We start from the raw sequence: 13,069 nt of genomic DNA, 5'->3' as shown, positions 1-13,069 counted from the left end.
TCCTCTAAAGTTTAGAAGAAATCTTAACAGCTTTACAAAGTGTGCCTTAATATGAACGAAAATGTCTTATTTTCCTAAATAATGTTGTTCAGTTGCTTTGACACAGTCAGTTTTGTATAAAGTGCTATATAAATAAAGGTGACTTGTCTTGACTGTAATGAGTCTAATTTTCATTGTTTGATTTCACTTAAAAACATCAACTGCTTTGAGACCGAGCTGAGGTTGTGATGATGCTCTGCACCACTAGAGGCAGAAGAAGACAAGACGAAATCAAGAGTCACCTTGACCAGCTGAGTAAATGAAAGTAAAAGAAAGGACAATATTCTGAGGGTTTCAATCTATACCTGGACACTTACGTGGCAGCTGATTGTGGTAAGTTAAGGACATATTCTTATGTAATAATCATGTAGATAATTAAACAAAAATTACTTAGTAAAGGTGATTGTAACTGTAAGTTGTTGCGAGTCTGAAGTTATTTCACTGTCAGAACAATTGTACTAATTTACTATTCAGTAAAAAGACTGGAAACAATATCAGTGAAGAATTTTTCACTTTATCAAAATTGATATCTAACTCAATAGTGAGAAATGATTATGAACCTTATATATAAACAAGGTACAATAAAACTTAATATGTTTGAAATTTACTGAAAAAATATATCTTACAGCTCAGCACCATTTTCATTATACAATTGCAATATGCCACATATATCTACTAAATTATTAAAAATCTATTTGTACTAATATGAATTAATATTCTCTTTGGATTCACACTGTAAATGCTGAATGGTAAAGTTCCTAGCTCATGCTGATCTTGAGTTAGTTTTGAGTTTAAGTTCACCAGTAGTTAGGGGTTTTTAGTAAACTTTGTCTGTGTGCAGTCTCAGAACAGAACTGAATGGAGTGAATTGATTTGAGTAAAAGCTCAAAATATTTGTCATTGTGCAGAACAAAATCAATATACACCAGACTTCACTTAAAGGATGAACATGCAAAGCTGCTTAACTGTATATAATTATTTTTATATGTCTATTTAACTTGTTTTATCTTTCTTTTCCATTGTTGTGTTTCCACAAAGATCTGCAGTCATACTTTTGAGACACGGGAGCAGGAAGGCAGTGCTTCAAACATGAGCTTCCATGAGGAAAGAGACAATGAAGACACTATGTCTGAAATGAGATCTCTTTCTCCCAGATCAAGCAGTACATCTTTGTCTAATAATTCCATAAACATTCTGCCCCCTGACATCAGTGATGAAACAGAGACCTCCAGTGACTCCAGGTATGACTTTAGCAGTTTTGTAACATTTTATCAGAGTGACTTATATCTCTGAAGTTCAAAAAGTAGAGCACAACTCTCGCTCACTAAACTATGTGGGTTTGATTTTTATTGGCTTTTTCACATTACATTAACAGATGTTGACCAGCACTGACGCTATTTGTTGGATTTTGTCAGATCAGTGTGTAACCAATGCCGGCGTCTGTCATGTTCAGTCTGTGTTTATTGGGTTGTGAAATTTCTGAGAAGTGATAAACTGTAATCTGTTGATTGATAGTTATTTGTATTTCTATCTGCATTGAGACAAAACCAAATGTTGGCAGGACTTGAACCAGAAGTTTGTCAATACTAAATAAAAAGCCCAATTTAAATTAAATTTTGTTGGTAATGTAGTTTGCACATAACAAATGTACCATGTATAATACACAAAATTGCTTATTCTTGTTTTCTACTAAATGCATGTACTGTAAATATATTTAATAACTAATTACAAAAATAATTCAGCTTTTAATAACTGCCTGAATGTTTAATAAAATGGAAAAGTTATTTATTAAGAAAATATTTGTCTGTTTGACATATCAAATAGTAGAAATGTGTATTATACAGTATCTTAATATACAATAATGCTGTGCATGTATATGTGTGTGTGTAATATATAAACTTGTTTATCTTTTGTCAGAAACAACAGGAAGAAAAGATCAAAATCTCCAGAACCAAGTGGTGTCTCTGTGAATAGCACAAGATCCATGAATTTTCCCATTGAATTCAGTGATGGAACAGTGATGTCTGCCCCACTGTTAGTATTAATATTTAGTTGCTGATTTACTGTAATTTACCTTGATTAAATAATGTTATAAGAAACCTAACAAACACTAAATGTTCTCCAAAATATACAACATACAGTATACAATACATAATGTTATGTTTCTTAAAATGTTAAACAAACATTCTAATTACTGTTATTGCCATTTTGCTATTCGGTGTTTTAATTCCAGTATTGTGGAGATAGATGACACAATTGCATCCTACGATCAGACACACATCAAGCAGAAAAGAACTGAAGCAGTCCTGCAGAGAGTCAAAGAACAGCACAAAACCAGCATGAAAAACAAGTTTGGCTGCTTATTTGAGGGAAACAAACTACAAGAGAATGAAACCCTCTTGAACAGGATCTTCACACAGATCTACATCATAGAAGGAGAGAGAGAAGGAGTGAATGAAGAACATGAGGTTTTACAGATGGAGAAATCATCCAGAACACAACACTCACAACAAAATCCAATAAACTGTAATGACATCTTCAAAGCCTTATCTAAACCAGGTTATGAGGAGAAAGACAAAATCAAGACTGTTCTTACTAAAGGCATCGCTGGAATTGGAAAAACAGTCTCTGTGCAGAAGTTCATTCTAGACTGGGCAGAGGGAGAAGCCAATCAGGATGTAGATTTCATGTTTGTGTTTCCATTTCGAGAGCTGAACTTGATTCAAGATCGTCAGTACAGTCTTCAAAGACTTCTGCTGGACTTCCACCCTGAGCTTCAAGATCTGGACTCAAAGATTTATGAGGAGTGTAAAGTTGTATTTATTCTAGATGGTCTGGATGAAAGCAGAATGTCACTGTTTTCAGACGATGAGAAAGTTTGTGATGTGAATGAGTCTTCATCAGTGGGTGTGTTGATGTCAAACCTCATCAGAGGAGATCTGCTTCCCTCTGCTCTCATCTGGATCACCTCTAGACCAGCAACATCCAATCAGATCCCCTCCAAATACATCAACCGTGTGACAGAAATTCAAGGTTTCAGTGATCCTCAGAAAGAGGAATATTTCAGGAATAGAATCAGTGATAATCTTCAAGCCAGCAGAATCATCTCACACATCAGAAGAGCAAGAAGCCTCCACATCATGTGCCACATCCCCGTCTTCTGCTGGATCTCATCCACTGTGATTGAGAAGCTCCTGAAAGAAGATCTGAGAGCAGAAATCCCTCAAACTTTTACTGAAATGTACATCCACTTTCTGCTGATTCAAATGAGCAAGTATGAAGAGAGAGATCCACAGAAACTCCTAAAGACCAAAAGAGAAGTGATTGTGAAACTTGCTGAGGTGGCTTTCAAGCAGCTGATGAAGGGCAATGTGATGTTCTATGAGGAGGACCTGAGAGAGAGCGACTTAGACATCACTGATGCGAACTGTGGTATTTGTACTGAGATCTTTAAGGAAGAATCTGTGATTAATCAGAGAAAAGTCTACTGCTTCATTCATCTGAGTGTTCAGGAGTTTCTCGCTGCTTTCTATGTGTTTTACTGTTATTTAAGCAGCAACATGGAAGCCCTTAAGACCTTTGATTCAATGCACAATTTGCATAAAGGTGCAGTAGATAAAGCCTTAGAAAGTAAAAATGGGCATCTGGATCTGTTCCTGCGGTTCCTGCTGGGCATCTCAATGGAGTCCAATCAGAGACTCTTACAGGATCTACTGACAAACACAGAGAACAGCTCAGAGAGCATCAGGAGAACCACACAGTATATTAAAGAAAAGATCAAAGATGGACATGGACTCTCCACTGAAAGATCTATCAATCTGTTCCTCTGTCTGCTGGAAGTCAAAGATCAGACTCTGTCCAGAAAGATTCAGGAGTTTGTGAAATCAGAGAAACACAAAGAAAAAAAACTCTCTCCATCTCACTGCTCAGCAATCGCCTACATGCTTCAGATATCAGAGGAGGTGCTAGATGAGCTGGATCTCAAGAAATACAACACATCAGATGAGGGGAGAAGAAGACTGATACCAGCTGTGATCAACTGCAGAAAAGCTCTGTGAGTGTTTAATCATGTGTCACAATAAAAAGTTTCTTCTGAATGGAATTGCACTGTTTCTGTTTTACTTATTTTACAATGTACAGATTTTTTTTACAAGAATTAAACAGATATAATTTAAATGATAATTGTAGAATAAGAGTAATTATTTAATTAGTTTGTGTTCTGTTCTGTTTCAGTCTTTCTGGCTGTAATCTCACTGGTCAATCCTCTGAAATTGTGTCATCAGCTTTACAATCCTCAAACTCTGTTCTGAGAGAGCTGGACCTGAGTAACAATGACCTGCAGGATTCAGGAGTGAAGCTACTCTCTGATGGACTGAAGAGTCAAAACTGTCAGCTGGAGATATTAAGGTATTTTGGAACATTATACATTTATAATTTCTCAGGTTTCTCTATATTGTCAAGGCAGCAGATATGTCATTACTATCAGTTGTTGCCAACTACTCTTCCCCTCTTTCTTTTTTTATTTTTATTAGGAGTGCAAAAACATACAATATAGGGTGAACACAAAACACAACAAAACACAAAAACATCAATAAAACAACAATGATTGTAACAGCAATGAAAAATAAGTAGAAATGACAAATGAGTAATATAAGTAATAGTAAAAAGTATTTAAATAGTAATAACATGTATAATAATAATAATAATAATAATAATTATTATTATTATTATTATTATTATTATTATATTTTGTGATTGTGGCAACAGTAATAATAATAACAATAGTGATACTAAAGATGGTGCTGAATAGTTGTGTAGATGGAAATAGTCAAATAAATAATAAATAATAATAATAGATAATATTGATAAAAATATGAATAACATTAGTGATACTAATACTAAAGATGGTGATGATAATATTTTGTGTTGACGGAAATAGTTATATCAATACTACTAATAATAATATTTTTATATTAATTATAATAGTAACAACAGTAATATTAAATATGGTGATGATATAATATTTTTTTTATTGACAGCAGTAGTAATATCAATAATAATATAATAACATTAATAGCAACATCAAGAATAATAATAATAATATTAATAATAAAATGGTAGTAATAACAATAGTTATGCTAAAGATGGCGATTATGATAATATTTTGTGATGACGGCAACAGTAATATCAATAATGACAGTAATAATAATTATAATAATGATAAAATTACAATAGTAATAGTAGTAATGAAATAATGACAGATATCTAACACTTACCACTCCTCTCCTTGCTTCTGTGTCAGTTTTGTTTCCTCCTTCTCATTCACAATACAGTTACTATTGTATGGATGCCTAAGCTGAGGTGGTGCATTAAAAGAAGGGTGTGGTGCATTAAAATAAATATCTTTCCCTCTTTCTGCTGAGTTAAATCTATGAAATCAAGCTGACACAGGAGGTGAGGCCAGAATGAGGGGTTTACCTGAAAACTTGATGTCTGACTCAACACCTCAGAAAGCCCAACTTTTTGCAATGTCTGCAGATTACACCAATATAATAATAAGTGAACAAACTATTTTCCTTAGCATGACCAAAGTTCAGCACTCAGCGTTGTGATTTTAATGTGCTGTATCAAGTAAAAAATAGTTATTTTAAAAGAGCCTGTTGCGAGATGTTGTGTTGCATTTTACTCCTGTCTTAAACTCACTTTAGAGTGAATGTCCTGTATCTGTCTGTGTGATGAATGATCATGACTGATTATCATTTCATGATCTCTGGTGTCACTTTCAGTGTATTAATGCATAAACAGTACCTTGATGTCATGAGGACGCCAGTAAGGACATGCATAATTGATTTTAAACTGAGATCAGCCATGATTGCTCAAGTGTTTGAGAGTTGAGGGCTTCACAGATGATGTAATCTTCACTGTTGTGTGTGTCTGTAGGTTGTCTGGCTGTATGGTGACAGAGGAAGGCTGTCATTATCTGTCTTCAGCTCTGAGTTTAAACCCCTCACACCTGAGAGAGCTGGATCTGAGCTACAATCACCCAGGACAAGCAGGAGTCCAGCTGCTTTCTGACAAACTGAAGGATCCAAACTGCTCACTAAAAATACTCAAGTATGTTGGATACAATTTAAGAAATATTGATGTCTTCAGCACAAAACAAAATATTGCTTCGAAATCAAAATAATAACTTATTTTTCTGATACTTCTCATCTCTGCATGTACTACCTTAGATCCCTATGTTATCTCAGAAATGTAGTTCTGTCATGACAGCTCTCAGAGGGATGGTAATGTACATGACAATATCAATGTATTTGGTCTTGGTGGAATAGTTCTGCTACGCTGTTGCTGCTAGTGCTGCGTTAGATACAGTATAGAGACTTGCTACTGCCATGCCAATACATCCACAACATACTGCTGTGAGCATGTAAGAAATACTGTCCTGCAAATATAACATACATGAAACAACCTCACAGTATACATGAATCACCTCGTAGCAGACGTATACATGTAGAGCTGTGGAAGGTGGAGGGTTTCTGAAGCAAGCTGCACTTCTTACAGCAAACTCTAGTCATATATTTGAATGCTGAGCAGCGAGCTCATTGGCTACCGATACAGGAATGTACCAATCAGCTGTGGAATGTGATGATGTCATTACGTCAGATTGAATTAGACCTATTAGACTCAATCAGAGTTTCATGCCAGAACTCTGTACCTGTACCATTTTCTTTAATGTTGTTTTCATATTTAAAAAAAAGTGTTCACTGTAAAAGGCAATTAAAGGTGCTGTAGGGAACTTTTGTAAAAAAACATTTTTTACATATTTATTAAGCCTGTCATTATGTTCTGACAGTAGAATATGAGACAGATAATCTGTGAAAAAAATCAAGCTCCTCTGGCTCCTCCCAGTGGACCTATTGCCATTTGTAGAAAGTCATGCGCTCCCGGTAAAAAACAACCAATCAGAGCTGCGGTCCTTAACTTTGTTTGTGTTCAAAATGTAGAAAAATGAACATAATAAGCGAGTACACCATGAATCCATTTTCCAAACCGTGTTTTTGGCTTGTCCTGAATCACTAGGGTGCACCTATAATAAGTGTTTATATTCGGACTATTTTAGTTTGCTTCGGGGTTACCGCGGCGGAGTAACCCAGTACCTTTGTGATTCTTCATAGACATAAACAGAGAGAAGTAGTTCCGGCTACGATGTTCTTCCGCAAGACGCAAGCAGTTCTGTTTATTAACCGCTAGAGCGCCAAAAGTTCCCTACTGCACTTTTAATGAGTTAAAAAAAAAATGAAGATAAACGTGTGTGTGTGTGTGTGTGCGTTTATGCGTGTGTGCGTGTGTGCGTGTGTGTGTGTGTGTGTGTGTGTGTGTGTGTCTCATTGTAGTTTGGACCATGGAGAGCCTTTCAGGATCCGACCAGGTCTACAGAAATGTAGGTTCTTTCTCTGACACTCTTTAAGATTTAGTGACAACAAACAAAAGTGTACAACTGTTTTTCCTCTCTTCTTGTGTTCAGATTTCTGTGATCTCACACTGGATCCAAACACAGCAAACACTCAACTCATTCTGTCTGAGAACGGAGAGGTGAAATATATGAAACAGCAGCAGCCGTATCCTGATCATCCAGAGAGATTTAAAGATATTCCTCAGGTTCTGTGTCGAGAGAGTCTGACTGGACGTCATTACTGGGAGGTTGAGCGGACTGGCTGGGCTCGTGTATCAGTGGCCTACAGAACAATCAGAAGAGAAGGGACTGTAGGTAAGTTTGGATACAATAACAAGTCCTGGTGTCTCTTCTGTATTAGTGATGGATTTGTTGTCTGGCACAACAATCAGAACAAAAACATTCCTGCTCCTTCACCCGCTCCTTCACTCTTCTCTGAAAGAGTAGGAGTGTATCTGGACTGGCCGGCCGGCATTCTGTCCTTCTACAGCGTCTCTGACACACACACACTCACACACTTACACACATTCAGCACCACATTCACTGAACCCGTCTATGCTGGATTTAAGGTTTTTGATTGCTCACTCTCACTTTGTAAAATTACACAACAGACAAACAACTGACTTCTTCTTCTACTTATTTCCTAATCATGGTCACATGTCCCTTTATGAAAAGATTCATTGTATGAGGTATATAATGTATTAATCTAAGGGTGTACTCACACTAGCCAGTTTGAACCGTGCCCGAGTGCGTTTGACCACCAAAGCGCGGTTCGTTTGACTAGTGTGAGTGCTCCGAATCGTGCCCGGGCTTGGAAGAGGTGGGCCAGGGCACGGTTCAGTTGGACTCGGGCGCGGTTCGCATGCAGTGTGAGCGCTAACCGTGCCGGAGCACGGAGAAGGACACGTTGCGTCACGGTTTTGCAACGCTCCAAAACCAACATGGCAGGGAAAGGGTCGCTTTGGTCTACGGCAGAAGTGCAAAACGCATAAAAACTAAAAACTGCAAAGTCCTTGCGACACTTCAGCTGGTACCTTGCAAACATCCTCATACGAGCAGCACGATTACTCGAAAATTTTCGCACCACTAAGGCGACACATCTGTTTAACAACAGGCTGTGAGAGGGCTGTGGACCAAACGACACAAAATTATCCACAAATAAAACAGAGCGATGCACTCCATTGTGTTCAGAGAGCGCTACTCTTCCTGTTTATCCCGAAACCGTAGCACCATAATGACGTAAGCGTGCTCCGGCACGAATGCTGAAACCCTATATGTGAGTGCAGGCCAGAGGGGGAGTGGGGAGGGGGGACAAACGTACTCGGGTCCAGTTCATGGCAACCGTGCCTAGTGTGAGTATACCCTAACTGAAATAGTACATGAATATTGTACTTTCAAATATTCTTAAACATGTGTAAAATTACTATGTACTGTATATTCAGTCCCACTTTATATTAAATGACTTTAGATTACTACTTATGTTAAAAAAAATAAAAAAATAAAAAAACCTTACTGTGTTGATGTTGTATTGCAAAACAGTTTCTGCTATTGATGTGCGATACGGGTGAGGTTAAGGACAGGTTTTGTGGTATGGTTAAATTTGAATTATAGACGTAACTACAGAAATTAGAAACAGAAGTAATATTTATGATTAATAAGAGAGCATATTTAAGAGAGCAAATACACATTTTTGTTGTACATCATTCAAGTTATTTCTTTATCTCTTCCACATTACTTCCTACACATATCATATTATGCACTGCAGACATTTCAATCATTAGTGTTATTTTTCTCTTACTGTAATCCTAACTGTATGTTGGGTATAATAACACTTGTTGCATTTATTTTAATCAGACAATATTTAACTGAACACGAAAAGAGATGCAACTAAGATGACTCAATAAAATATCTACTATATAACTAACTACGATCACTTCATCTCCTGAATTCTGAACGCACCAGCTGCTTCCTGCTTTAGGGCTGACAGAATTATTATTTATTTTTATTTTTTCAGCAAATTGATATGTGTGGTATTTTGAACTGAAGAGTCACTGAGATCCTTCTGTCTTCTCAGACTTGAATATGAGACAAATGTGAATGAACCGGTTTCTCCAGATGATGATCTATTCCTGCAGTGTGTTCACTGTAAATCTGCTGTTTAATGTAAATCTGCAGGGTGTTTACTGTATATTTTACAATGATCAACTTTTCCCTTTTCTAACCACAGAGTCCAGTCTAACACAATACAGATCATGTACCTTCAGTGTCTTCATTAATTAATGAACTTTCATTTGGGTTTATTTAATCTTTGAAATGTCAAGTCAAAACAGAACGAAAAGTTATCACTTCAAAATTAAGCAAATTAGTAATTCAGTAAACTGCATTAAACTGCACTTAATTAAATTATTATTCTCAGTACAATTAATCTTAGAATCACACGGGGAGAGATAGTAAAAGAAATACAATGCAATAATATCACATTTTAATATTCTGTATTAGGTCTGGGCTATTTAATGCTCAGGTGTTGCTGATCGGGGATTCTGGTTTACTTGTGGCTGAAAATAGATACCAATGCTAAAACCTATTAAGGCCCAGTGTAGGGCCACTCATGGGCTATTAATTGGCTGAGACTCGGACCAGTTATGACCCATGTGTAGCCCTTGTCTTTAATCCAGATCTGGGCCACTCCAGGGCCGTCATTCTTTGCTGTATGTGGGCCAAGAGAAATGGTTTGTGTAGACCAGAGCTGGGACAGAAAAAATATTGCTATGTGGGCTGCATGAGACTGGACGTTTTATGGTGATTTGGATTAGAGCCTGAGCACTCTTCTATCTTTGGTGAACATGTAGCGCCCCCTTCTGGAAAGAGAAAGAACAATCTCTTTTTTTTTTTTTTTTTTTTTTTTTTAGAATGAAATTTAAATGTTTGAATTTGAATTTAATTCATGGACAGGAAACCTTTATAATCATATTATATAATTATGTAATTATAATATAATTATAACTATGTAATTATAATAAAATAAATGCAGATATTGTGCATGCTAAGCATATTTTAAATATAATATTTATACAAAGTCTTACAAAACATTAGCTGTTTACTTTCTACTTTAAAAGAGAAGTGTAAAAAAAATCTTTCTTTGTGAATATTCATGTTTTCATGTAGTCTCTCACTTTTCTCATTGATTCTAGGGATAAATTACTCCTAAAAACTCCTAATTTATTTCATTGTTCTGCAAAAATGTACTATTATATTGAGTCTGAAGGGTATTGTACTTGTGGTTTTCTCATGACTCATGTCACTTTTCTTAATACTGTGTGATTGCCAGAAGCTGCTCTGTACCTTACCCATGATACATTTTTATTTTGGGATGGAGTATCCCTTTAAGAAAAGCAACCACTCAGCAGTTAATGTAATTTCAGATGAATGGAGTGAAAGGTAAAAGCAGGGTTTCTCAACTCTGGTCCTTGAGATTCACTTTTCCTGCTGAGTTTAGGTTTGGAGCTGAACTCTTGAGTCAATGTGCTGAAACAGGATCTGGAAATCACAACCGTCAAACCTGTGAAACTGCTGTTAAAACAAATCAGATCAGTTCATAAATTATTATTATTTATGTTATATTTAATAAATGATCAGTTAATGACCCCTGACTCCTGACTCTAGATACGGACGGAGTTTGATACATTTATTTACATTTATACATTTATTCAGACAAAAGACTGAGAATGTCTTCATCTAGAGGTGAATGTGCAGCATGACACAGAGACATTTCATTGTGAAGCACTTCAGTACAATTTTAATAATCTTAACTCCCTGACAAGTGTCCAAGAGTGTGACTATGTTCCCTTTGAAAAATAATTACTTTTTATTTACATTTTATTTACAATAAAAATTAAAATATATTGTAGTTGAAATGTTATATTAAAGGCAATTGGTTGATCTTTAGGATGTTTCTGACCAACTTACATAGTACTTAAGTACATCTGTAGTTTCAGAATTTCAGGCCTAGGGGGTTGCCGTCCACTCCCTACACTCCATGGCACCAAAATACACATAACTTGCTAAAGATCCTCTTAATTGTTTGTGTTTTTGTTCTTACTTGTGTATAGTATAATATGAAATATTTATAAATGAAAGAATTATTTACATTAAGTGTAAAAGCCCACCTTGTTGGCAGAGGCTATGTACTGTACACTAACTAACTAAAAACACACTTGTTCTTCAACAGCAAATGTGGTGTAGGAGATAAGATGCTCAACTATAGCTTTTGACCCAAGTTAAATCCACCTTTTTGCAAAACAGATTTTCTCCTTTTCCCATCACATATCAGATTGAAAAGGCATTCCCTTTCAATACAAATAAAGGAAATACTCCAAAAGTGGAAATAAAGCACCTCATGGGTATTTAATAATAACGTGTTTATCTGGTGTTAGTAAGTGTAGAGATCCCCGTAGGAAAAATGTGTTGCTCAGTGGTTGCTTTTCCTAAGAACACGAGACTCAGATGAGATCCTCAAATATCTCTCATTTTCAGATGTTTCTCCTAAAATTCCTTAATTGAGACATGAGAAATATTTGAGAAAAAATAAATGTCAAAACTGAGAATGTGGCGGAGGAAACATAGAATATCTCTTTGTTGTATTTCTGCAATCTCTATCCAGACTCCATTATAGGAATATTTTATTGCTCAGTGGTTTCTCTTTCTATCCTCAGGAGAATTAGTTGTGATTCTCTTGTATTTCCCATTTTAGTTTCAATGGTGTCTCAGATGTTTCTCCTAAAAAATCCTTAGGAGAAATAAAAGTAGACACAACTGAGACATGAGAACGTTCTGAGAGAAAGGAATCCAAAAAGACAATGGGAGAGAAACATGTGAGAAACAAGTGAGATCTCTCTAATCTCTTACTAGACTCAATTATAAAAACATTTTACTACTCAGAGGTTTATTTTTCTATTGCAATGGGGTTTTCCACTTTTAAAGGTCAGAACAATAGAAGTGGAGACAGGAAACAATAGGACAGGTGAGAACTGGACAGGAGCAGGGATGTAACTTTAGTTGGGACTTGAACCAAAGGCCTAGGCTACATACCCAAGTTACTTGTTAGGGCCTAGGCCTGGGGTAGAGCTCAAGGCTTAGAATCAGGAAAGATTCCTTTAAAGGGATACGGCAAAGAGCCTCGCATTTTATACTAAGTCTTGCCTGTCTCACAGGGGCTACCACTTGCTCTTGCATAAGCTTTCTGAAGGAGCTGTCTCAACAGATCTCTCATAGCAACACCCTGTTTAGAAAGGTATCCGCAGATACATAGGTGGTGCCCAAGTAGAAGGGGCTTTTACCAACTGAAGAAAGGGCACGAAACAACCGCGCAAAGCCCTCAACATATAGGATTTTACAAAGAATGCTGATTGAGAGGCATCAACACGATCAATAGTAATAATGCTGGAGCACTCTTGGGGAAAACAGAGAACTAAATCTCAAATAAGAGGAGAACTCCGAATTCAGGAAAAGAGTAACGTACTCACAGGTGACCCTTCTTAGTAAAGGGGAGCGCTGCTAAACTACCACGAGAATCCCCCC

The 13,069-nt window shown here is 36.4% G+C and overlaps 1 protein-coding gene across 1 annotated transcript; it reads left to right on the top strand.

Moving 5' to 3' along the window:
• Positions 1–344: 344 nt before the first annotated feature.
• Positions 345–12,213, top strand: LOC113066416 (NLR family CARD domain-containing protein 3-like). Its single transcript, XM_026238314.1, has 9 exons — positions 345–372; positions 1,078–1,280; positions 1,957–2,073; positions 2,273–4,093; positions 4,273–4,446; positions 5,980–6,153; positions 7,434–7,480; positions 7,565–7,935; positions 12,205–12,213. The coding sequence occupies exons 2-9, from the start codon at positions 1,129–1,131 to the stop codon at positions 12,211–12,213; spliced, it is 2,865 nt and encodes a 954-aa protein (XP_026094099.1). The 5' UTR covers positions 345–372; positions 1,078–1,128.
• Positions 12,214–13,069: the final 856 nt, after the last annotated feature.

The sequence above is a fragment of the Carassius auratus genome, chromosome 50, assembly GCF_003368295.1.
Source record: "Carassius auratus strain Wakin chromosome 50, ASM336829v1, whole genome shotgun sequence".
Lineage (NCBI taxonomy): Eukaryota > Metazoa > Chordata > Actinopteri > Cypriniformes > Cyprinidae > Carassius > Carassius auratus.
The sequence above is the reverse complement of the archived record's forward strand: the minus strand, read 5'-3'. Positions and strand labels throughout refer to the sequence as shown.

Excerpts from the sequence above, each read along its gene's own strand:
- LOC113066416 (XM_026238314.1), top strand. The coding sequence starts at position 1,129 with ATGAGCTTCCATGAGGAAAGAGACAATGAAGACACTATGTCTGAAATG. Across the intron at positions 4,094-4,272 it reads ATCAACTGCAGAAAAGCTCT|TCTTTCTGGCTGTAATCTCA; the intron begins GTGAGTGTTTAA and ends GTTCTGTTTCAG. Across the intron at positions 7,481-7,564 it reads CCGACCAGGTCTACAGAAAT|ATTTCTGTGATCTCACACTG; the intron begins GTAGGTTCTTTC and ends TCTTGTGTTCAG.